Source organism: Paralichthys olivaceus, chromosome 3, assembly GCF_024713975.1.
Source record: "Paralichthys olivaceus isolate ysfri-2021 chromosome 3, ASM2471397v2, whole genome shotgun sequence".
Taxonomy (NCBI): Eukaryota; Metazoa; Chordata; class Actinopteri; order Pleuronectiformes; family Paralichthyidae; genus Paralichthys; species Paralichthys olivaceus.
The window spans coordinates 25,795,889-25,822,168 of NC_091095.1; the positions used below are offsets into that span (position 1 = coordinate 25,795,889).

The 26,280-nt window shown below is 38.9% G+C and overlaps 1 protein-coding gene and 1 long non-coding RNA gene across 5 annotated transcripts in view; one reads left to right on the forward strand and one right to left on the reverse strand.

The window, feature by feature from the left end:
• The window catches only part of st3gal3a (ST3 beta-galactoside alpha-2,3-sialyltransferase 3a), a 32,193-nt gene extending 20,916 nt beyond the window's left edge, over positions 1–11,277 (reverse strand). The window contains exons 1-4 of one of the 2 annotated variants that reach the window (XM_069522615.1): positions 10,970–11,277; positions 8,129–8,280; positions 786–828; positions 448–540 (exon numbers count right to left, since the gene is read on the reverse strand). In XM_069522615.1, the coding sequence (XP_069378716.1) occupies positions 448–540; positions 786–828; positions 8,129–8,237 (245 nt within the window). In that variant the 5' untranslated portion in view covers positions 8,238–8,280; positions 10,970–11,277. Of the gene's footprint in view, positions 1–447; positions 541–785; positions 829–8,128; positions 8,281–10,958 lie in introns of both variants that reach the window. The other variant, XM_069522614.1, reaches the window with a different exon arrangement.
• A 5,366-nt stretch (positions 11,278–16,643) lies between these two features.
• On the forward strand, positions 16,644–19,374 carry LOC109625282 (uncharacterized). Of its 3 annotated transcripts, none has more exons than XR_011240698.1 (4): positions 16,644–16,784; positions 17,789–17,910; positions 18,369–18,536; positions 18,662–19,374. It is a non-coding gene; the product is annotated as an uncharacterized lncRNA (long non-coding RNA). The 3 variants fall into 3 exon arrangements; XR_011240699.1 differs by having other exon boundaries at positions 16,708–16,784; positions 17,768–17,910; XR_011240700.1 differs by lacking the exon at positions 16,644–16,784 and adding an exon at positions 17,552–17,576.
• Positions 19,375–26,280: the final 6,906 nt, after the last annotated feature.

The following is a 26,280-nucleotide window of genomic DNA, read 5'->3' on the forward strand; positions in this document are numbered from 1 at the left end:
AGGTTATTTTTCATGTTTGGAAGGAGAGGGTGAGGTGAGGGGTGTTCAGCTGCAACATGCAATTTCAACACTCGATATCACAAAATTCTACACACTGTGCCTTGGAAACAATTTTAAAGGTGGTGGGGATGGGATCAAGAAAAGAAATAGTACAGTTAAGGCTCTGTACCATCAATTCTAGATCATCAGCACTGACTATGTAAAATGCCTTAAAATTGCATACAACTCAGAAGGAGGCTGAGAAGGAGGAACACCAGCTTATTGAAGGGGCCAACATATGGAGACCTGATAACACATGCATCAAATGGTGAAATCTGAAGAGCACATGTGTTTTTAGGATGGACCAATGGTTCCATGAGTTTACAAAAGAAATCGGACTGTTGTAGCATCTTAGACATAAAACAGAAGTTCCCTTCAGTCATGTACTATTATGGTGTCTATTCTTACTTTGGATAAATGGCAGTCATCTTGGCAGCTGCATATCCAGGCTTACAGGCTCCCTCACTGAGATTGCTGTACTTGTAGATCAGCTCCAAAGGCCTGCAGACATGAAGGAATTAAGTCAGACAATAATACAATTTTCACACAAACTACAGATACACATTACACAGCTTACAGAGCTGGAGTCACAGCTACACAGAGGGCTGGTGTAATGTTTAGTTTTTCCTAGCTGACAGGTTTTTAATGAAAAATACTTATATATGACAAATAATAGTTAACTGATACTATCCCTGTAGTATAGTACCTTGACTGGAAGGTGAAATATGTAAAACATGTATACTCACAGACTACCATCCAGCTTCAGGAGGAATCCTTGCTTGTCATACACTAGAAGTGATAAAAGTAGGTACATTAAATCAATAACAGGTTGTTTTTACAACATTTAAGTAATTAAGTAAATACAATAAGAACATTTGGCAGAATGCTCCAATATTTGCAATGTTTAACAAGTAGGGTGAATGTGAAAGTCTGACAACACAGTTATCTCAGGGTTAAAGGTGTCAGTGTTTGTCATCAATGTCATTTGTAATTCTAATTGGTTGCCAGTCTCAAGACTGCACACTGTAAGGTGCTACAGGCTGCGTAAGAATGACAACAACGTGCAAGAATGGTATGCATTGCCTCTCTGATGCTTTTCATTTGTTTTTACAGTAACCTGAATGACCTGGAAAAAACCAAGCTCTGTCTTTGAGGAAGACCCAGGCATGGAGGATCCACCAAGCAGCTTAATGAGCGTCACTGTGCAGAACAAGTGGAGCAATGACCAGAAGTTCGAGGGAGGCCTTTGGTTATTATGGACCCAAAACATTTTTTAGACTTGTCATAATAACATGAGAGATTGCTAACCTGGTGTGTGCAGGGCTATTTGCCTCATGTGCACTTCCACTGTCGCACTACTAAATGCTCACTCTACCACCAGCTAGTGCCTACTCAAGCTGTGGTCCATGACATGTTTATTGTCCACACAGACAGCCATACCTCATAGTTTCAGCTGCAGTTGAAGCATGCTATGCAGTTCTTTTTCTCGTGTGAGAACTTACTTTCACTCTTTAGCTGTCACTCACACACAGAATCTCAGTCAATCTACAAAGACAAGCTGTCTGTACAAGTTGGGAAAAAATTATCCACAGTTTCCAAGTATCTGCTTTTCTGGCAGCTCAAATGCACTCTAACAAACATTTATTTGGCTCCACATAACATATTTTCTAATAAGGCCTGGACCCAGGTTAGCAGAGAATGAGCTAATCTCCATTTTCAACTTCATCAACCTATATATGGAATATAAGTACAGCCTTCATCCTTAGCAAACTGTGCACAAACATCCAATCTAACAGTCTCCCACATAGATAAATAGATGCTTTATTGATCCAGAGGGAAAGCAAATGCAGATATGTATTTACATGTAGGTTAAAAAGTAATTTTTGCTTATCAAAGAGGTGTATTTTCTGAAGACCTGTGCTACTGCCAGCAGACCAAAGAAAAATAGGTTGTTGACTAAGAGAAGAAGAATAAAATTAGTTTTCTCAATTGATTCTGCTGATTTTTCCAGTGTAGAATAAATTAAATTAGAAAAAGTGGAAGACTGGACAAAAGAGGCATTTCCAAACTGAGATTGCCACCACAGTCTGATATCATAATTTGCGTCCCAGAAGAAAGTTGTGTTGAACTTACAGTGCTCTGGGAGGAAGACACAAAGGCAGCGTATGAAAAGAGAACCAAAGACCCTGGTTGCAGGGAGAATGACTCGAAAACTTAAACCCACCCAGCAGACGTTGGCCTCTGGGACTTTGTTGGCCATTCATTGACATGCACTGGACTGTCTGAAGAGGCAGAAGACTCCAGTTTCTGGTCCTAAGGACAGACCGAGGCTATAGATACCACAGAGGCATTTGGGTAGAAATATCTAGAGCAAGCCATTGTAAGGCTGAGGACCCAAGAAGTGGTGGAGGGAGCCCACAATGGAGGAACCCGACTTGGATAGGGCTAGCAAGCAAAGATCTACCAAAGAGAAAAAGCTAATTGTGGTTACAGGGGTGACCAGGATGAGGGAAGACAGCTATCTGGTGAAGGCAGTCAGCCAGAAAGTTCAGTTCTAGTGGACTGCATGGGGCTGCCAGACCACTATATTAATCTGACCACTTCAAGATATCAGAGGCAAGGATAAGCTTGCTACTAGAGCCATGTATGGCACCCTTCTGAGCCCAGCCAACCTAATTGAGGTATGGTGTTGAGGAGACGTTTGCCCTGTGCAGTGTGTGGTGGGAGTAAGTAGGTCTAGGACAGTAACCACAATACCAGGGTCATGTGATGCCTACCATATCGGCAAAATATGATCTTGGCCTGAAGGAAATGTTGTTAAATCTCTAATTGTTTATTTGTTCTGTGCTTTTGTTATAGAAACACAAACATTTAATTATATAGAGAGAAATTGAGGTCTCCTGAAAAAATGAAGTAGTGTACATCCAGCTGCAGAGAATGGCAGTGAAACATCTCTAAAAAGAGTTAAAGTGGCAAAACAGATGGGTGGTTCCTGATTGATGCTGTATCTACTCACTTGGCACAGGTGGAGGTGCGAGAGGCATCAAGTTCAATACCTCTTTGCTGAAAAGCCTATTCTTTAAAGTGGGATGAATTACTTGGCAATTAGTTTTACTTCACCTGGCTGTAAGGACATTTTAAACTGCTAAAATTATTAGTGTGGGAAAATGTCATCATATCACATTCATTGCAGTGTGGTACTGCATCAACTCTTCGTCCCTTAAAATAATACAATTTAATTGTTGGACAACCAATTACAATAATCTGACATAGATAATTCAAGATTAAAAGAAAAGGGTTAAAGTATATATTTTTGTCTTTATTCATTGACATGATTATCTATTTAAAAATATGTATATTCTTCTCCATATATTGATAGCTAAAACAGTGGATTTATTCTCAGCACTAGTAAAACACATTTATCAGCTAACCCTTTGAAAGTCTTAAAAACACTGTCAACCACTTGAAAAAGTTAACTTCATGTAGGTTGGCAATGGTATGAAACATTGTGTAGAACATAAATAATCAGTGTGGAGTGGGTTTCAGGCCAGTTTCCATTATCAATAACAGCACCAGAGAACAACTTCAATATTTCTGAAGTAGTGGAAAGATCTCAGAAAACTAAAACCACAATTGACACATTATGTCTCTAAGGAAATAAACTGGCTCCCCCAACTGGTAAAATGGTTACATTGAAAGCTTTTCCAGAATGTCCTTTCTCTGAATAGACATCACAAAGGACACATTTTTGCTGTAACAGATTCATATGTGCTTCACATTTCTTGTTAAAAACACATGTAAGAAAATGGAAGTTTGATAGGCAGACAGCCCTAAATGCATTTAGAATCATCAAGAAAGAGAAGATCAAGAAACTAAGTATTTGGTTGAAGAACATGTTTAATCTGATTTAATCATGAGCTGTCTATAAAACAAGTGCTGGCAAATATCAAAGCTGGATCTAAAAAATGTTCCCTAAACTGACGGACTGCACAAAAGAAGTTGGTGAAAATCATTGAAATAACAAATCAAGACTGAATACTATGAATGGTTGTGTGGAATCTGAATGTATAGGTTCTAACATTTCTTTGTTCACCTTAATACAGATAAAGTATGTTCCAAATATAAATTATGTAAAGCCTTGTTTTCAGCCGAAAAGTGAAACAGTACAACTAAGAGCTGAGCAGCTGAGTGAAACATAATAAAAAACTGACTAATCTACCCAGTAGTATTAACAGCAATATAGTAAAACAAAGAATCTTAACTTTGTGGGCCCAAATAAACAAGTCAAGTAACCCACCATGTCCAGTTTGATTATATTTTCTAACCATGTTCAGACCAAATATTAAGATCAGTCTGTGATTATTTGATTTCAAGCTGACAGCTCTGATTACTTCAGTTCATACCTGGTATTGTGTACATGATTTCTGTTAACAAAGAGCAAATTATAAAAGGCCCTCAGAGAGTGCATACCTCCACCAAGACTAACTTACTCAGTCACCATGTAAAAGAAAGAGAAAAAAAATCCTGGACCAGCAGTTTATCTAGAATGCCTTCCAAAAAGTGAATTGGATTAGTACTTTCAGTAGTTCAGTAATCCCATTGCAGACAAACAGCGATGACAACATAACCTTCTTGGTGAAGGTTAGGATATTTTTAGCCAGTCAAACTATCACAGATGGGACCTTTGTGTGTTTTATTTCAAAATCAAATAAGATTTTACTCATTAAATATATATATAAATCAACAGTGTTAACTTTGTGTCAGTGGCTACACATCATACAGATTATCTGAACCACTGAGAAGTGTAAGAATACTTTTACAATGAAACTGTAAATGTCCAAGGACACATTTTCATTCACACAGTGTATCTAAGCTCAGGACAATCAGGTGTGCTGGACAGTATGGAATCATTTAAGCAGTAAACTGTGAAGTTTCCTTGTGACTTTCCTCACAAAACTGATACTAAAGCTTCTAAAGAACCAAGCAAAGTGGATTGTTTTATTTACCAGCAGCTAAATGATGAGATGAGGGTTAAACCCTGAGGTGAACTACAACTGAGCTTAAGCTTCATGCATCCACAAGGATTTTCAACTCCACAGATTTTAAAAACATGGGAGACCTAAGACATAATAACAGATTTAACAGATTTTTTATCTCATAATCCTCAGAATGCAAACACTTGACTATTTTGCCAGTATGTAAGAACACACATTTGCCGTTTGTAGGAAAAAAGATTTCACAGTGGCTATTCCAGAGACTTGGAATCTCACACAAACCTATTCAGCTTTCTCTCTTTGGCTATTGCAGGTTTCTGTTGGAGCCAATTATAGTAAAGTTAAACCATGTTTGATATTGGCTGAACTCATATTGTATTACTAGTTGAAAAAAAGAACACGTTATTGTATCTTATAAATTGTAGTTTTGGGGAATTTTATTAAAGTGATAAAAGATAAAATCATGTTTGAAGTTTTCCCTGTGCTGACTGTTCGGACCAATCTCTGGAGCAGTGTTGCATGAATGTGTTCAAAGAGCACTATATGCAAAAAACTGAACATGAATGGGGGCGTTGTTCATTCTCACAGGACTGTCCGCCTAACTAAATTTTAGACTTATAGATTGAATATCCCCTTTGAAATCATGCAGTTGTTGCCCATATCCATAGTAAGTACAACATCTGAACATTATCTGTGACAAATTTTATTCTAATTACATTGAAGCAGAGCAAAGTTAAAAGTTTTATTCAGGACCATCACATTGGATTGTTGGCTTTACCAGAATTATGGCCTAAAACAAAACTATTGTGGTAACAAATCCAGAGGTAAGACGTAATTTGCCTCAATCAGAGTCAGTGCAGACAATGTGTGTCAAACTAAAGCCCATTATAGAGGTATCATCATCATGTGATTAAGTGAAATGGTTCATCTCTCATCCAAGAGGCTTCTTCAGTTCAGTTCGACAGGTCTTGTTTGTAAAGAATAGATTCAAGTCTCATGGCCACAAGTTATTGAACTAGTTCCCACAATTTAATAATTCCTAAGTGTAATATGTTACAATATTATCACCAGTAGAGCTGGAGTTTTTCATGTGTCTGCGTGTCTCTAAATTGGAGGAAATAACTCCTTTGGGTGGGTGATATACTGTATATGATGGTTACACATCTCTCTCTCCTCTCCCTCCCTATTTTGGTGGCCCACAATAAGTCTGGTTCTAGGGCTTTCTTCCAGTTAATGAGGATTGTGTAAACTTTTGGGTTTCTCTATAATTTTTAAAGTCTTGACCCTCCTATGTTAAGCGCCTTGAAAGAATGTAAGATTGAACTGAATTGAATACAAATTCATCCCTACAAAAGTTTCATACCAATGTCACCAGGGGGCTCAAAAATCCTCTGAAATCGTATCTGAATATTAAATGAATCTCATTAATCTCAAGGGTTTATTCTCCTAAACTGAATTATAAATATTTATTAAGTACAGTAAATGTGGATAAATAGTTTACAGATTAACCTTTTGTTCTCTCTGAGACTCAAGCAAACAGCCCTCACCAAAAGATTAAAGTATTGAAGTATGTCTGGTTGGTTAAGTCAATCCCCACTGCTAACACACCGGTTCATGTCAATCTTTTTCTAGATGCACCAGGTGCGTCTTTTTACCAAGGTACCAAATGTGCACAGTCACTCCCGCTGCGCACTGGACATGTAATCGTGCCATGCACGGTGTCCCATGGCGACAAAAATAGGAGCTTATGTTCTTAATGACTGATGTGTGATTGCAAATGTTTCCTCCACAGGTGGCTTAGCTGAAAATGGTTCTTTTGGGTGTTAAACCGTCTTACCCGCTGTTACGAAGTAAAGAATGCCCATATTGACAACTTTATTTCCAGTCTAACCTCGTCAGTGTCTGTAATGTCAACCAGGTTATTTCCGATATCACTCCATACCCTAAAATAGTTGTTGGAATGAACTAGTTCTGACAATTTTAAATGTGACAGTTAATAATTTGATTTAAGGTGATGTTGTCCAGAGTAGGTTTGTTCTATACTACCTTTTTCACATGATCTTTTGGTTGGCTCTTTGCTGTAAGTGCTCTTTTATGACTTCCATTATGAGTAAATGTCTCCAGGAGAGGGATCGGAATAAAAATCTAATATTTTGACCGGGACTGGCCCACCAAACCCTTCTATACACATCATACTGTGACAATCATGTAGTAAACAGAGTAAACATAAATTGAAATAAAAAAATTATATACCTAAATGTGTTCTAATTTCATACAAACCTTCACTTGGACAAGGATGAACTGATTAGAGTTTTTGGTCAAAAGTCAAGGTCACTATGACCTCACAAAGCATAATTCTTGCCTTGTGAACGCAATATCTCCAGAAAGTCAGTCAAGTGCATGATTCATTGATTTGAGTTAAGCAGTCAAATGTCATGGTGGTCTCACAAAGTATGTTTACATTACTCTTGAATGTGATATTTGAAGATCAGCTTGAGGGGATGTCTTTAAATTTGGTACAAACATTCACTTGGACAAATGAAAGGTCAAGGTCTCTGTGACGTCTCAAAACACATGTTTTGCCTTGTGAATGTGACATCTCAGGTACAAATTAGGTAGTTGCTTTTTAATGCTGTTCATTTGCATTGTAATAAACTGTATATGTATACAGAGCAGTAAAAACAGCAGCATATATGAGTTATCTTCCCCTAGTGACTTTCTCCCTGAAGGTCTGAGCTGATCACACACACTTTGACTATTTTAACTGGTGTATCAGAATTTCTGTGGAACTCAGACTAACCTTATCTGAGCTTTTCAGACACATCTTTATAGTTGTTTTTTTCACATTATCAATCACATAAAGAGACAGTGACAGTCACTTGCAGGCTGCTCCAGTGTGTACACAATTTAACTAGAGGGGCCAAGTAGTGGGGCAGAAGTTCTGAACATAGTTAGCTGCTGAAGGGAGATGACCCAAAGGCCACCACTTGTGTCAAAGAGTGCTATCACTGATAGTGCACTTCCCCACTGCTCAATAAAACAAACAAGTTAAACAAGGTCATATTGTACATGACATTATGGCCACTTTAACTCACATGATTTGTGGCCCCAGCCTTGTAAGCTGATCCTCCCTGATGAGTAGTAGAGGAATCCTAGAGCCAGCATGGAGCACAGGCCCAGGAGGAGGTTGCGACTGGGTTTCATTTTCGTCTCCAGCTAGCATACATGGCCCACTGCGCACTGGAGCCTGTTTGAACAAGAGATAAACTAGTTAGCCTTGCACTCAAACACATCATGTTGTCACTTGATGCAATCACATACAAGAGGCTGAATGTCTCTGCAACAGAGCTCTCTTCCTGAGCAGAGAAACAATGGGAGATGGGTTAGAGACTTGTACTGTGTCACGCCCACATTAGAGCATTCGATGAAAGGTATTCAAAGGTCCAGTTACCAAACCCTGATGCTATAGGGTCAAGGAGGATTCTTGTTCAAGACTGGATAAGTTTCGGGCTCCATGTAGACTATGTGGAAATTACTTTGTGGTTATTAAATTAAATTCATGGCAAACCACAGACGTTTTACACTGATATGAAAGGGCAACACCTGCATTTTTACCTCATCTTTCACAATGAGTAGCCAGTAAGGGCCCACAGTGCCCATTGTCCCCGATTTAATTCAGCACTAACCTGGATCTAAGCATGCTCTATCAGTCCTGATCATATGATCAGATCAGCTAGTTCCAACAATCGCCCTACCCCTTCCTTGCTTAGTCCTTAAACACTGAATAAAAAGGATGTTCTGTCAATTGAACTCAATTCCATTGTATTTGTATAGTGCCAAATAACATCAAAAATTATTTTAAGGCATTCATTATAAATCTTAATGCTGTGTAGAAGGAAATGTTTTTAGTTTTATTTGTTTCTCTTTATATTTTCTTTATGCAACCAGATCAAGTTACTGCTTTTCTACATATCAAGCTGTGTTGAGACTAACTACTTTACATTAACAACTAAAACTTGTTTTTAGATTTGAAATGCAATGTCTAGTAATGGTACAAAATCTTCCCTCTGAATGCTGACGATCAGGCAGAATTGCACTGCCTTGTTGTAATCTTTGTTCTCCACTGTGCAATGAATAAAACCTACCTGAACCAGCCACAGACTTGAACAGTCACTTTTAGTCTTCCACAGTTGAAACCTCACAATATTAAAGAGAAACCCAACAGTTTTGTTTCACTAGAGGACACTAAATTATATTTAATGGTCAATGCTTTGTCCACTCTTTATTAATGAGAGTAAAATAAAAGAATAATAGAAATACTGCAATGCAGTTGTATGCCTCCACCAACCAGTGCTTAATTTCCCAGGGAATGATGCATGTATCTTGATGGTGCTATTCTAGTTATTAGTGATTACATTAGTTTTTAAATTCTCATAAATATAAAAGACAGAGGTGAGTCCACCCTTCACTGCAAACATGTTAAAAGGACAGAATATTGAATACTGAATATTGTTTTCCTTTTGACTGACTGTGTCATAAAACAAGGGATTTGAAAACATCATCCTCTACTTTGGGAAATTAAAAAAAACAGTTTTTACCACTGCTGACATTATAGAAAAAGCAATAAATAAATAAACCAAGCCAACAATCAGCTGACTCTATATTACATATAGTTATATAGAGAGTCAGCTATATATCTATTTCTATAGCACAAATTGCAAATCGTTTATGTGTGATATAAAGGAAATGTAAGTCCATTCATTCTGAAAGTATCTTCTTCTGTACAGTGAGTAATACTATGTTGTGAATGATGCCGTCTGAATTTCCTGTTCCTGCTATTCATACACAGTCTATGGTATCATCACAAGACAAAGGACTCCGCCTTTGTTTTCTTCAGTGTTTACAGAAAACACCAGTCTAGGCATCTGCTGGGGTTTTATGCTGGATCCTCTTTATATACAGTCTATGGCTGGATCACAATCCTGTGCTCCACACAAACAGATTTTATTTAGGCAATAGAAACTACATTGGTTTGATTTGCAGCTGTCATCATGGTCACTTGTGAAATTACTATCTGCACTTTAGTTTCTACAATGTCACTGATTTATTATCAATTGTATTACCATGTATGCATGAAATATATCAGTAATGCTGTTATATATATGTTATATATTTACCTAATTTCCCTTTGGGGATGAATAAAGTAAACTATCTATCTATATGTAATAATGCTATTCATTTCTTCCAGTTGAAAGGGACCTTTTCATTGTGAACTGTTACTCCGCAATATTTGAAGGTCTCTTCATTAATATGTTGATATAATATATGTTTTAATTTCGTTCTACAGATACAATACAATTAAATTGTCAGTTTTGTATAGGGCAACATTTTGTTAATTCAAAATCTGATGTCAAATTGGCTTTAAAAGTGAAGACTGCTGTACAGGTCTCCACTATTGTGTGACCACAGTACTATAGATCCTAATGTCACCAATTTCCATATGGTGTAAATTACCAAATCCTGCCGAATGCCTTACGATGCTGATTTCGTTATGTTCAGGAGGGGATGTTTCCTCTGTCATGGTGGAGTGTATGTACAGAGTATTATTCAGTGTTACTGTCCTGAAGAAAATTGTGCCTGTGAATGAGGGAAACACTACAACCAAGTGCCACCAAGTTACTGCAGCTAGCACGTTAACTATGTTGGGCTATCGCCTTTTAGCCGCAATGGAGTTAGCTCCCTTAATAACCGCTGATAATTGAAGTAGCAGTGGGTGGGAGACGTGAAGCTGCCATTCAACACGCCACATGGAGATGACAACACATATATCAGAGACACGAGCAAAACGTTACATAGCAAGAGGCTAATAGACATGACTAGCTGACTACGCTAGCAAGGACTTCGCTCTGAGGCTCACACTCGTACCGGACGTGTACCGTTAATTCTCAAGTTGACCTCAGATCCGTCGGTAGCTGCTGCAGCGGCGCGCGCCCCCGGGCTCCTGACGAACGCATTGATCAACGGTAGCGTCACCAGAAAACCTCCCGGCGCTCACAGGCGACTCTGCTGCACTTCAGCGGAACATTTGGAGGGCCACGGCATGTCCCCCTCCCCTCCGAACAGCCCGCACACCAGGGGACTCGATACGCCCAGCTGTGTATGGAGACAGCGTCAAGCCAAACTCCATTCAAGAAATGTGGTATTTAACAACGCTATCAGCGACACGCATGTATACATTGAGCAGAGGGGTGTTGAATAAAACCAGTAAGTGAGTTATTTATTCAGCACCAATTTAAAACCTTTCAATAGTTTGTGCTGAACAAGTAAGGCTAGATATTTAAAGGTCCAGTGTGTTAGATTTAGGTGAAAGGGAACAATTGGCAGAAATTTAATGTAGAATAATCCTTCAGTTGTCATAAAAACTCAAAAGGCCTCCATAGAGAGGACCCCCTCAATGTAAATATAGAGTATTTAAATATAAAGGGCCTTTTCTGGTGTAAAGAAAACTACAATTCATACAATTTAGATGAAATGAGCTGGTGAAAACATCATGAGGATTATTCTACATTAAATTTCTGACAATAGTTCCCTTTCACGTAAATCTTACACACTGGACCTTCAACTACACAAATTGTATATGGGATAAGTGGCAAGGGAGGTGTAGCCGCACTGGTCCAATAATGATGGCCACGCATCATACAGATGTTTTTCAAAGTTTTTTATTTTATCTATAGCTTCCTCAAACACCGTGAAAACTACAACAGAATAAAAGACACAAACAAAATGCATCAAATTCTTCATTTAAAGGCACTAGAAACAAAATTATACAAATATATAACACAAATGAAACTACAAATGTCAGGTTACCGTGTGCGCCTCTTGGACCATGCAGATTATAAGTATTTTAGGGCCTCTGCAGCCAGGATGGCTCTCTACTTTGCAACCGTACCGGCTCTTTCCTTCTCTTTTGCCCACAATGCATAATGCATAATGCAACTCTCTGGTCATGTGTTATCTCTTTGTTATCAGGTTGCTCCAATAAGTCTCTCAGGACTTTGCAGCTAATTCAGAATGCTGCTGCACGTGTTCTAACAGGAACCAAGATCAAAGATCACATCTCTCCCATTTTGGCTTCTTTACATTGGCTACCGGTTAAATCCAGAATAGAATTTAAAATTATCCTCCTTACATACAAAGCTCTTCATGGGCAAGCACCATCATATCTTAAAGATCTCATACCCTACTACCCCTCCAGAACACTACGCTCTCAGAATGCTGGGTTCCTTGTGGTTCCCATAGTCTTCAAAAGTAGATTGGGAGCCAGAGCTTTTAGTTATCAAGCTCCTCTTCTGTGGAACAAACTACCATTTTGGGTTCGGGAGGCAGACACGGTCAACACTTTTAAGATCAGACTTAAGACTTTCCTCTTTGATAGAGCTTATAGTTAGGGCTGGCTCAGGTCAGCCCTTAGTTATGCTGCTAAAGGATAAGACGGCCGGGACCCCCCCCCTCTATTATCATCCCCATCTCTAAACATACATGTCTCATTAATGCATGTTACTAACTAAACTTCTTCCCTGGAGTTTCTGTGCTCTCTCGTCCAGCAGGTTCTCATGGATCATGGCTGCTCCCTGTATTGGATCGTGGTTGCCACTACTGCCATAAACAAATCTGTATACTTTGTACGTCAAGAAAGTTTGATTCATGTTCTTTACTTTATATTTAAGTTTAGGTCTGGGATAACAAAAGCAAATCCAGTTCATTTGACCCATCTGAGTATATTGGGACAAGAGTATTGTGTGTTGTCTTCAGTCTTCCCTCTACTATTTCTGCCGAGTTTCCTTTGTCTCTCTTCATCTTTTCTTGAATATAAAAATCAAATGATACAGGATGAAATATCCATGTCGGTGTCATAGGATAAGGTGCTGTTCTACTGAATATTTTATCACGTAACATATTTTTTGGCAATTACTGTCCAAACATTCTGTCTTATCTTTTTTATTTTCCCAGCATGGTCTCAGGGTGCTCGCAGAGCACTGGATGTTCATCTTCTCTGTTACGTTGTATGTTTGTCCAGTAGTTTAGCAGAAGCTGTTTGTATGTAAGGTTCAGCAGCATTTCTCCAATCTCCTTTTGGACATCTATATTTGGGGACGTCTTAATAGCTCCACAACATAGTCGCAATGCCTGATTTTGTATTTTATTTGTCAAAGTTTTTGCTGCTGCCCTGTAAACCATACCTCCACAGTCTATAATTGATCTAATTAGAGCTATATATATATATTTTCATAGCTCTTCTTGTCTTTGTCTTGTCATGGAGAGACTGGTATTGGCACACCTCAGACCGCTGGTGTGCCCATCACAAGACCCCCTGCAGTTTGCATATCAGCCCCATGTTGGGGTTGATGATGCAATCATCTACCTGCTGCAGAAGGCCTACTCCTCTCTGGACAGACCCAACACCTCAGTCCGGATCATGTTTTTTGGTTTCTCCAGCGCCTTCAACACCATCCAGCCCAGACTGCTGAAGGCCAAACTGGAGGGCACGCGGGTGAGTGCTCCCCTCATCACTTGGGTCGATGACTATCTGACGGGCAGACCACAGTTTGTGAGATTACAGAACTGTGTGTCTGATCGTCTGATCAGTAACATCGGGGCCCCCCAGGGAACTGTACTGTCCCCCTTCCTCTTCACCACATACACTGCTGACTTTAAGCACTGCACTGAGTCGTGTCATCTGCAGAAGTTCTCTGATGACACGGCCATTGTGGGGTGTGTTGAGGGCGGGGGGGAGGCTGAGTACAGGGACCTGGTCGACCGCTTTGTGAAGTGGTGTGGGGAGAACCGCCTGCAGCTCAACGTGGAGAAGACGAAGGAGATGGTGGTGGATTTCAGGAGGAACAAGCCCCTGCCCTCTCCTGTCTGCATCGGTGGGAAGGATGTGGAGGTGGTACCTGCATACAAGTACCTGGGTATCACACTGGATAATAAACTGGACTGGTCCACTCACACAGAGGCCGTCTACAAGAAGGGCCTGAGCCGACTTTACTTCCTGAGGAGGCTCGGGTCCTTCAATGTCTGCAACAAGATGCTGCAGATGTTCTATCAGTCTGTTGTGGCGAGCACCATTTTCTTTGCTGTGGTGTCCTGGGGTGCGGGCATCAAGGCAAAGGACGCCAACAGACTGAACAAAATCATCAGGAAAGCCGAGTCTGTGGTTGGCTCTAAGCTTGTCACCCTGGAGGAGGTGGTGGAGAACAGGATGCTGGCAAAACTGCTGGCAATCATGGACAATCCCTCTCACCCCCTCCACAAAACACTGGACAAGCTAAAGAGCAGCTTCAGCCACAGGCTCATCCAACCCCGCTGCTCTAAGGAGCGATACAGGAAATCGTTCATTCCAACCGCAATAAGACTCTATAACTCATCTACCTCTGTCAGAGCCACCATCACAGAACTGCACTAACATACCTGTCACCTTTGCACCATGTACCCTGCACTACACTACGTGTGTTAATTTAAACCACTTTAATATTACAGACCTTTTTATACAATAATATTGTCTTTTGCACATCCAGTCCAAGTATTCTTACACTGCCAGTATATTGTATAGTCAAGTACTTATAATTATACCCTACTATATATTATATATCATATCATATTATATCATACTCTGCATATTCTCTGTATATTCTTCGGATTTACAAGTCTATATACACATATTTATACATGTGTACATGCTATTATTATATTATTATTATCACTACTACTACTACTATTATTATTATTATATATACTATTGCTGCCATTATTACTATATACTGCTATTATATTGGTATAATTACTGTCTATATAAATATATATTATGTTATATTGTATACTATATATATATATATAAATATATACTGTACTAATATTCTTATATACTGTCTAACAATAACATTACCATCATATCATTATTACTATTATCATCATATTGCCACTGCACTACTTGTCTGCCTATTCATCTTGTGTTTCTGTTTCTGTTCTTTTTACCTAAATGTTTTGTTCTATTGCATTGTGTTTTGTTGTGTTCCGATACACAAGCTGCTATGACACCTTAATTTCCCTCCGGGGATGAATAAAGTACTCTATCTATCTATCTATCTTTCCTGTTTTTAACGTAGGTATGATGATTGCTTCCTTCCAGCTAATGGGTCATTGTAGGATAAGGATTTAAAAAATCACTAGTATGCTAAAGTTCAACATCGTTCTTGCATAATCACATATTTTGACATAATTTCATGTCATATAACGTTACCTTGGCTCTGGTAGTCTGTTTATTACTGCCCTCTATGGCAGACCACAACTTTCTTGGTGAGATGAATGTAAAGGATAAGTGAATTTTGTATGACATAATACTCATGTATTTGAAAACATGTTCAAGTCTATGAAGCTTTATTGTCAGACATGACCATAATGTTGTACAACAAACACACAGACTGATTGTAATGGTAACAACAAAAAAGTAAACAATGATAATTGTAACTGAACAGGATATTTACTACAAAAAGGACATATACAGTATGTGTGTGTGTGTTAAAATGTATTTATTTTTAAAACATTTCCTCTAATTTTGAACACTCTGTCACGAAGTGTTACAATGTTACTATAATGGCAATCCATCCTCAAACTTAATTAGAAAAAGCAAAAAAAAAAAAAAAACTTTACACGGGGAATAAGTCTATTCTCCAGGCTGGCGTCACCTTTTTGTGGCTTATTTTTCCATTTTTGCAAACAAACAGGCAATGGCTTCTGTGGTCTGTCTTGCCCAGGTAAAAAAACATGAACCCTCCCTGGTGCCTGCCTGCCAATGCCCACCTAACCATATATACAGTATAATATCACCTGGTGCTCAGTATCTACCAAAATTGACCATTGTTATTATTCTAAAGGCATAATCTAACTAGTTATATTAAACAAAACAAAAAGTAAAAGTAAAACAAATGTTTAACTATTAAACACTAAATAAAACTCTGCGCCATGCTTTGGGTATAATTTACTTCACCCAAGCCACTCTCATTAATTTCCACAAGAGGCATAGTACATCAGGAGTGTTCTTGTATACAAGACACCGTTCGGACCTGGGGCTGATGACCCTCTTGCCTTGTTGTCAGTAGATCAGACATCCTAAGAGTTCTAAAATCACATGACGTGCATTTATAAAGAATAATCGAAAGCAACCAGAGTTGACCAAAGTGCTGCTGCTGTCAAGTTTAACTGAGTTAGCTCTACCTTTCCACAAACACGATCAAATATTTGTAGAAAATATATAATTACAACATATGCTGCAAATACAAATACGTTTGTAACACAATTGACACCATTTCAGAATTGAGACACAATTGGTTGAGCACACAAAAAATTATAACATTCGGTTCGGTTAATTGGCAGGTGGAAACCAACATCAAAGTGATGTTTCTTCTTTGATCAATTGAATAAATCATTTAATGAATACATTATCAGTTATACTCTTTATATACAGTCTATGGTTATACTGCATCAATATGACCTTTAGAAATCAAAGGCATCAAAGTGTTTTTCACACTGTAAAGGAATGTGACCCCTTGATTTACATCTTGCCTTTGTGCTAAAGGAATTTTAAAGCAGAACAACACTTGACAAAACGGGAGCTACATTCAGTTTCTTGCAAAAAGAAAAGGTATTTCAAACATCCAGAACCATCAATTTGCTCCTACAAACCCAGAGCAGGTACAAAATAATATTTAAATTTCTTTATGTTATGTGTAACCCATCCATAAATCTTATTAGTTCAGTGTATAAGATTTCTTTTACAGGGATCTGTCGAAAGAAATTGAATATGAAATAATCAGAATCAGAATCAGAATCAGAATTCTTTTATTTGCCAAGTATGTTTGCACATACAGGAAATTGCCTTGGTGTCATTGGTGCACTACTTATGTACATAAAACAACAATATAAAAAACAACAATATGTAAGAAATTGAATAAAATAAAATAAAATAGAATAAAATAAAATAAAATAAAATAAAATAAAATAAAATAAAATAAAATAAAATAAAGAATATACATATATACATTAACAGATTCACAGGGTTATGGGCACGTGCTGTGCGAAGGTGCAGAGATTGGTGATAGTGCCAGTAGTATATAAGTAATAAATTATAAATTATGTGCAGGTGGTGGGGTGTGGTGGGGTAGAGTCAGTGCGGTGCAGAGTCAGTGTGATGCAGGGGGCTTGTTTGTGAGCCCCACTGCCACGGGGAAAAAACTGTTCAGATGGCTTTATGATCCTTTATGTTTTCACTATTGTGTAATTTCCTGAATTTAACTGTTATTATAATTACCCAAGAATGGGCCATTTAAATACATTATATTTACATCAAGAGTCGGTCCTCCCTATGGAGAGAGATGTTTTCTACAGTAGTCCAAACTGGACAAATTAATCACCCTTGAGTTTTTATGAAAACTGAAGGCTACCACAGGTTCTCTTTCATGTTTGGAAGGGAGGGTGACATGAGAGGTATTCAGTGAAACATGCAACTCAACCACTAGATGTCTCTAACTTCTACACACCGAACCTTTAAATGTTTCTTAACTACATACCATTGTTTTCACAGTGTAGATAAACAAATCTGTATACTTTGTACATTAAGAAAGTTTGATTCAAAAGCAACTGTAGACGCAGATAAACAGGCGATACAACTTTAACAGACTGTGCACACACTCCTGCAGATTGCAATCACTTTCTGGCAGACGATCACTTTTTGGAACAACACCGGTTCACCACTTATTTGTGAAAGAATGGAGCGTAACAACACACACAGTAACAACGGTCAGCGAAACCCATAAATGAGGTGAGACGATCCTTATCTCCATATTTTCTTCATGGGATTGTGTATGGACAAAACAATAATTTCAAACCTACTTATGTTTTGCCGAATTATTTTCAATGGAGTTCTGTGAGCTGCAGTTACAGGAAGTGTTTGTTGTGATCTGTCTGCAAAAAGGTGTGATCAGACTTACTCCTGCATGATGCTTAAACATGAGGTTATCAAATTATATGAATGTTGACAAAACAATTATACAGACTTAAATACAGCACATGTTGCATTTCTAAATTTTCTACATGTATTTCTATTTTGCAGAAGAATACAAAATAATATATAAATTGGATGTCCACAGGAAGAAAGGATCCCCTGTGGCATTCAGTGGAGTTTTGCATGTCTTATGCACACTCTGAATGGCCTTATTGCTAAAATGCTGTACAAACTTAATAACTTATATAGTATTCACTATGTGCACTGATATCTAGGAAGCAGCCCGGTTCTCAGAGAGCCCAGACTGGGTCCCTACGGACCACAGAGTACCAGGAGAAGCTCTGCGATCCAAGCAGTTATAAGACTTTGGTCTTCACAGTACCACAGGCAGACCTCTTCCATCCACTGGCTGGCACAAAATACATGCCAATGACCACTTTTAGGTATGTTCTTTGTCTGTCAATATATGTATACATGAGGGTATTGTGTATAGAGAGATAGTGGGGTATGGCATGTTTTGAATCCCTGTGCCCCAACTTTTAATTGAATTCATAAAAATATGTTTCAGGAAAAAATATATCCGCTGCAAACAGATGAAAGTCCCACCAAAGGCCCCAACACCGGTTTTGCCACCAGAGTCCCCAGAGACCCCAGGGCCATTTTTGCAACTAGAGGCCCCAATGCCATCTTTGCCACCAGAGGACCCAGAGCCATCTTGGTTGCCAGAGGCCCCAAAGCCATCTTGGTTGCCAGAGGCCCCAAAGCCATCTTGGTTGCCAGAGTACCAATTGCCACCTTGGTGGCCAAATGTCCCAGACTCACCTCGATTCATCACCACTTACAAATCTGATTTTGTGGTCCACCCACTGCAGCCCAGGCAGAGCCCTTTGAAAATAACTTCCACTCTTTGCTTAAATTGATATAGATGGCTTCCTTTTCCTCCTGCATCATCACTTTACCCCACCTCCTTTATCCTTGTTCTTTCTGTTCTTCATTCTTGCAAATGATCATCATATTTCCATCTCTCAAGACTTTTTAACTCTTTTTTTAACACGTTTTAATCTCACCTACTTGATATTTTAATATTGGGGTTAACTTTACTGGGCTCAAAGATTGGACTCCATTTTCCCCTAGTATCCCCATGCTCTTTGTGGGAACTGTTGGGTTTATCTATATTCATCCGATTTTAAGGTCTTGACCTTCTATGTAAAATGCCTTGAGATAATGTATATCTATATATATATATTTGGCACTATACAAATAAAATTGAATTGGATTTCTCTTGTGCAGTTTTCGTACTTTAGTTTCCTCGTCGCCCTCCAGTCCAGCAGGGGTCACTGTTGGCTTTGAACTCTGTGTCTCTGTTTACCTGCCGCTGACTGTGTTTGTTCGCTCAGAGACTTGAAGTGCGCAGAAAGGAGTATTAAAAATATTAATATTAAATAATATTTAAACTGATAAAAGATAATTCGGGGCACCACCCTTTAAAGAAGAAAAAGAAAAGCCAATTTATTGAATAAGTCTCATGAAATTACTGATAATAACATATTACCAAATATCACAACAAAACAAGTCAAACTTATAAACATCACATGAAATATAAATAGGATTAAACAGTCCTTTGCTTAGCCTAGCCTTTTTGGGTGTGCTGTTTGAAGTCCAGTGAAGTGGTCTTGTTGGTTTGTGGATCCTGTTGTGCATCTGCTGGTCAGACCTTGTGTTGTGGCCAGTTGTGCTGAAGTTCCTAGGCAGCCTCTTGCGTCGCTGCCTTTGGAAGGTTTAAGCAGTCTGCTCTAGGTAGGCCTGCCTGAAGTTGAGGAGCTTGGGTAGGGAGGAAGTCTCCCTGGCTGGGAGAGTAGGGCCAGAACCTACTCCTCCAGGGGTGGTCAGCAGGGGAAGAGCAGAAGAGATAAGAGAGCTAGGAGAGGGGAAACTCTGGTTATATTGGCCTTGTGACCTCATGGGTCATTGGGCACACAGTGACCAATAGTGGTTGAGAGTTGTCTCCAGGAGCAGTTTTACCACCTATGTGCGAAGATGAAGAACCCTGGGAGACTGAGTTCTGGAAGCTCTCCTTTGTCTCCAGAACAAAGGAGACATGCGGCTTTTGACTACACATGTAGGCCCAACTATGGTTCACAGATACCAGGTCCTAACATTGAGTATATTTTGCTTCGAACATAACTTACTAAATTACTTAAGTGTATTGTTTTGTCCACTTTCACTTCAGTAAGTACTTTCGTAGTCATTATTTCGCTTATTAAGCTTTTTCACAGTATCTATTGGGCACATACTGTTGGTGCAGCAGCTATGGTACAGACATCTTTCTTTCTGTCTTTTCCATAGGACTCGGTTGAAGATTGCATTCTTCGCGATTGCAGACACGCAGCAGAGTGGGTTGAGGCCAACAAACAACTGTTCTCTGCCAAACTGGACCTGCCCGATGTTCTGTGCATGGGGGAGGAGGAACAGGCAGAGGCTGCTCTGCAATATGGGAGGGTGTGGACAGAAGAAGTGGATGAGCATGAAAAGGAAGCAATCCTGGAGCCCTTCAAGTTCATATTTTCAACACAAAGGAACTGTGGAAATTCTGCGAAGAAATAATAGACCAAAGAAATGATTTGGCCTATTGTGAATGTCACACAGATGAGTGAGTTATTGTGTTCGAAAATAAAGGGCTACAGAACATTTGATCATGTTGTGACTTGGTGTGTTTTTTATGTTTTTCTCATTGATCACTTAATAATTTTACTTGGATTATACTGTAGATATCAAGAGTTAGGGTAGTATTTAGTGGTACTTAGGTGTTCCAGCAGCACAAGAACATAATTAGCATAGACATAGAACCAAACATAAAAGTTATGGTGGTTAAGCATAAAAATACAGTAGCCTATAATACAGCAGAAAAAACGAATTGAAAAAAATATATAGAAAAAGAGCAGTGCAATAAAGTCAAAATTAAATGATAATGAAAAGGCAGCAAAGTACTCTGCATAGTACACAATAAAATGTAAAGGCCTATGACATCTTATGAGATGTTGGCTTATGAATATGAGTAATATCTTAAGAGAAGATGTGTGCACTGACCAATGTTATTCCTGCCCTCCATTGTTTTAATTGATCAACTATTTGACCTCTTTTCAATATCCTCAGCTTTATAGTAGGCTACAAATAGGCTACAAATAAACAATTGAATTTTTGTTCTAGTTAAAAGTTTCATAGAGAGTAGTAGAGCCTCCGATTTTTAGGAGTGTGTTTTTATTTTGGTACTTTTTTGAACAGAGTTTGGTTCTCCTCCTTTGGGAGTGTTTTGAGTTTTTAGTTCTTCTTTGGTGGTGGATCAACTTTCTCTTAAAACCCTTTCTGGAGCTGCACCTTAATTTCATTGTATGTTGTACAACAACAATAAAGTTTCTATTCTATTCTATTCTATTCTATTTTGTCACTCTGTCTGAGATTGGAGAGTAACCCCAATAAAGTCTGCTTTAACTGTCATTACTCTGCATCTGAGTCCTCTGTAAAGTCCAGGTCTGACATCCTGACAGTGGAAGTGGAGGTGGCCTGACAGTGGAAGTGGCCTGACTGACAGTGGAGGTGGCCTTACTGACAGTGGAGGTGGCCTGACAGTGGAGCCTGCACCGGAAGCGACCTCACAGTGGAGGTCTGCAGCCAGGACCTCTTGAAAGATTTAGACATAAGCGCCATCTAACTATACATATGAGATGTCATACAGGAGAGAAACCCTTTAGTTGCACTGAGTGTGGTAAAAGATTTAACCAAAAGAACCATGAGCATTCATACAGGAGACAAACCCTTTAGTTGCACTGAGTGTGGTAAAAGATTTAGCCAAAAGAACCATGAGCATTCATACAGGAGACAAACCCTTTAGTTGCTCATAGTGTGCTAAAACAAATTACAATAAGTCCAACATTATATATGTGTATATATACTGTATGTATATATACTTCTATAGAAGTCATCAAATCAAATCAAAATTTATTTGTATAGCCCAAATTCACAAAACACTTTTTGCCTCAGAGGGCTTTACAATCTGTACAATTAGTGACACCCTCTGTCCTTAGACCCTCGGTTCGAGTGAGGAAAAACTTGCCCACAAAAAACCCTTTTAACAGGGAAAAGAAGGTGGAAGAAACCTCAGGGAGAGCCACAGAGGAGGGATCCCTCTCCCAGGACAGACAGACGTGCAATGGATGTCACGTGTACAGAACAACGCAACAGAAACATATTGCACAATTACAATGAAAAACAATGATTACAGTAGCAGTGGTGGTAATATGTAACAATGCTACAATAATAAACAAGTTAATACTAATGTCATGGAATTATGACTAATAGCAATAACAAGAGTGGATGTCAGGCAAGGCCATGGCAGTAGTGGCAACCACGATCCAATACAGGGAGCAGCCATGATCCATGAGAACCTGCTGGACGAGAGAGCACAGAAACTCAGGGGAAGAAGTTTAGTTAGTAACATGCATTAATGAGACATGTATGTTTAGAGATGGGGATGATGATAGAGAGAGAGAGGGGGGGGGGGGGGGGGTGTCCCCACAGTCTTATCCTAACTATAAGCTCTATCAAAGAGGAAAGTCTTAAGTCTACTCTTAAAAGTGTTGACCTTGTCTGCCTCCTGAACCCAAAATGGTAGTTTGTTCCACAGAAGAGGAGCTTGATAACTAAAAGCTCTGGCTCCCAATCTACTTTTGAAGACTACGGGAACCACAAGGAACCCAGCATTCTGAGAGCGTAGGGTTCTGGAGGGGTAGTAGGGTACTATGAGCTCTTTAAGATATGATGGTGCTTACCCATGAAGAGCTTTGTATGTAAGGAGGATAATTTTAAATTCTATTCTGGATTTAACCGGTAGCCAATGTAAAGAAGCCAAAATGGGAGAGATGTGATCTCTGATCTTGGTTCCTGTTAGAACACGTGCAGCAGCATTCTGAATTAGCTGCAAAGTCCTAAGAGACTTATTGGAGCAACCTGATAACAAGGAGTTGCAATAGTCCAGCCTAGAAGTAACAAATGCGTGGACTAGTTTTTCTGCATCTGCTTGAGATACAATGTGTCTAATTTTGGCGATGTTACGTAAGTAGAAGAAAGCAGTCTTTGAAATTTGTTTTATATGGACATTAAAAGACAGAACCTGATCAAAAACAACTCCGAGATTCTTAACGGTGGAGCTGGAGGCGAGGGTGATCCCGTCTAAAGTAACTAAGTCTCTAGAAAGAGAGTTTATGAGGTTTTTGGGTCCAATTACAAGAACTTCAGTTTTGTCTGAATTTAGCATCAGGAAATTGTAGGTCATCCACCTTTTTATATCCTTAAGACATTCTTGAAGTTTAATTAACTGATTGGTTTCATCAGGCTTGATCGACAAGTATAATTGGGTAAAATCAGCATACAAATGAAAATTAATGGAGTGATTCCTAATAATGTTCCCTAAAGGAATCATATATAAACTGAATAGAAGTGGTCCTAACACAGAACCTTGTGGGACTCTGTGACAAACTTTGGTATGTACGGAGGATTCATCATTGATATGAACAAACTGGGATCGATCTAAAAAATAGGACTTAACCCAGCTTAAGGCGGTTCCTTTGATGCCAATATGATTTTCTAGTCTCTGTAAAAGAATTTGATGGTCAATGGTGTCGAATGCAGCACTGAGATCTAACAAAACAAGTACAGAGATGAGTCCTTTGTCTGAAGCCATTAGGAGGTCATTTGTAACTTTGACTAGTGCAGTCTCTGTGCTATGATGCACTCTAAATCCTGACTGAAAATCCTCAAATAAACTGTTCTTATGGAGAAAGTCACGCAGCTGATTGGCTACAGCTTTCTCAAGGAGCTTCGAGAGAAAGGGAAGATTTGATATTGGTATGTAATTGGGTAAAACCTCTGGATCTAGAGTGGGCTTTTTAGTCTGTGGTACAAATCCTGATAATAAAGGCAGATTAATCATGTCCAATAAAGACGGGCTAACTAGAGGTAGAACATCCTTGAGCAGCCTGGTTGGGATGGGGTCTAAGAGACAGGTGGACGGCTTTGATGAAGAAATTAATGAAGTTATTTGATGAAGGTCGATGGGGGAAAAACAGTCTAAAAATAATTTTGGTTTTACAGCTGTTTTCAAACTTGCTGTGTACGAGTGCAGATCAGTGCCTGTTGAGGGCAGGAGGTGATGAATTTTGTCTCGAATAGATATAATTTTATCATTAAAGAAGCTCATTACTACTTAGACCTAACGGAATAGATGGCTCAATAGAGCTGAGGCTCTCTGTTAGCCTGGCTACAGTGCTGAAGAGAAACCTGGGGTTGTTCTTATTTTCCTCTATTAATGATGAGTAATAGGCTGCTCTGGCATCACGGAGAGCCTTCCTGTATGTTTTAAGATTGTCTAGCCAGACTAAACGAGATTCTTCCAGTTTAGTGGCACGCCATTTACGATCAGATTTACGTGCCTCTTGCTTTAAGCTGCGAGTCTGCTGGCTATACCATGGTGCTAACCTCCTTTGTTTAATTATCTTCTTTTTCAGAGGTGCAATAGAGTCAAGAGTTGTTTGTAAAGAGCCTATCATCTTATCAACAAGATGATCTATTTGTGAGGGGCTAAAGGAAGCTCTGCTACATTGAGACATGGCATTGAATTCAATACTGAAGGAATCACTTCCTTAAATTTGGCTACAGCACTATCAAATAAAATCTGCTATAGGAGTTTCTGCCAAAAGGCTTATAGTCCAGTAATATGAACTCAAAGGTTATTAAAAAATGGTCAGACAGAAGAGGATTCTCTGGAAAGACTGTTAGGTGATCGATTTCAATGCCATATGAGATAACAAGATCAAGAGTGTGGTTCAGACAATCAGTCTCTCATGTGATTATGACATTAATAAGTTCCCAGTTTGATTTATATATTTAGTAAATGTGCAATATTATTTTATATTTTTTCATCGACGCACACACTCTCGTAATTCTGGCCTTCTTAAGACCTCCCAGAAATGCTTTCACTTACACTTTCTCTACATAATAGAAGCATATAAACCCTGAACAGAGAAATCTATATTAATATCCCTTCAGAAAAATGTAATCATTATTATTATTATTTTTTTTAAATATATTTTATTGAAGAGAATGGTCCGCATATTAACAGAATACAACACAATAAATGTCTCCACCTTCCATTTTCCTTTTTCGTAGTGAACAGAGTTCCCGAACAAGTCCCTTCCATCAAAGTCCCATCCCATCTCCCCCCATCCAACCCCCCCAGCACCCCCATGGACCTAGGGTATCCAGATAGACAATATGACAGAAAGGTATAATGTGAGGTGAGAGATGACCCCAGGTGATCCAATGTTCTTTACTTTATATTTAAGTTTAGGTCTGGGATAACAAAACCAAATCCAATTAATTTTACCCATCTGAGTATATTGGGACAAGAGTATTGTGTGTGGTCTTCAGTCTTCCCTCTACTATTTCTGCCCAGTTTCCTTTGTCTCTCTTCATCTTTTCTTGAATATAAAAATCTAATGATGCAGGAGTAAATATCCATGTCGGTGTCATAGGATAAGGTGCTGTTGCACTGAATATTTTATCATGTAACATCATATTTTTTTGCATTTTATTTACTGTCCAAACATTCTGTGTTATCTTTTTTATTTTTCCAGCATGGTCTCAGGGTGCTCACAGAGCACTGGATGTTGGTCTTCTCTGTGACCTTGTTTGTTTGTCCAGTAGTTTAGCAGAAGCTGTTTGTATGTAAGGTTCAGCGGCATTTCTCCCATCTCCTTTTGGACAGCTATATTTGGGGACGTCTTAATAGCTCCACAACATAGTCGCAATGCCTGATTTTGTATTTTATTTGTCAACGTTTTTGCTGCTGCCTTGTAAACCATACCTCCACAGTCTATAATTGATCTAATTAGAGATATATATATGTATTTTCATAGCTCTTCTTGTCTTTTCCTGTTTTTATCATAGGTATGATGATTGCTTCCTTCCAGCTAGTGGGTCATTGTTGGATAAGGATTTAAAAATCACTAGTATGCTAAAGTTCAATATCGTTCTTGCATTATCATGCATTTCATGTTGCATAACGTTACCTTGGCTCTGGTAGTCTGTTTATTACTGCCCTCTATGGCAGACCACAACTTTCTTGGATCTTGA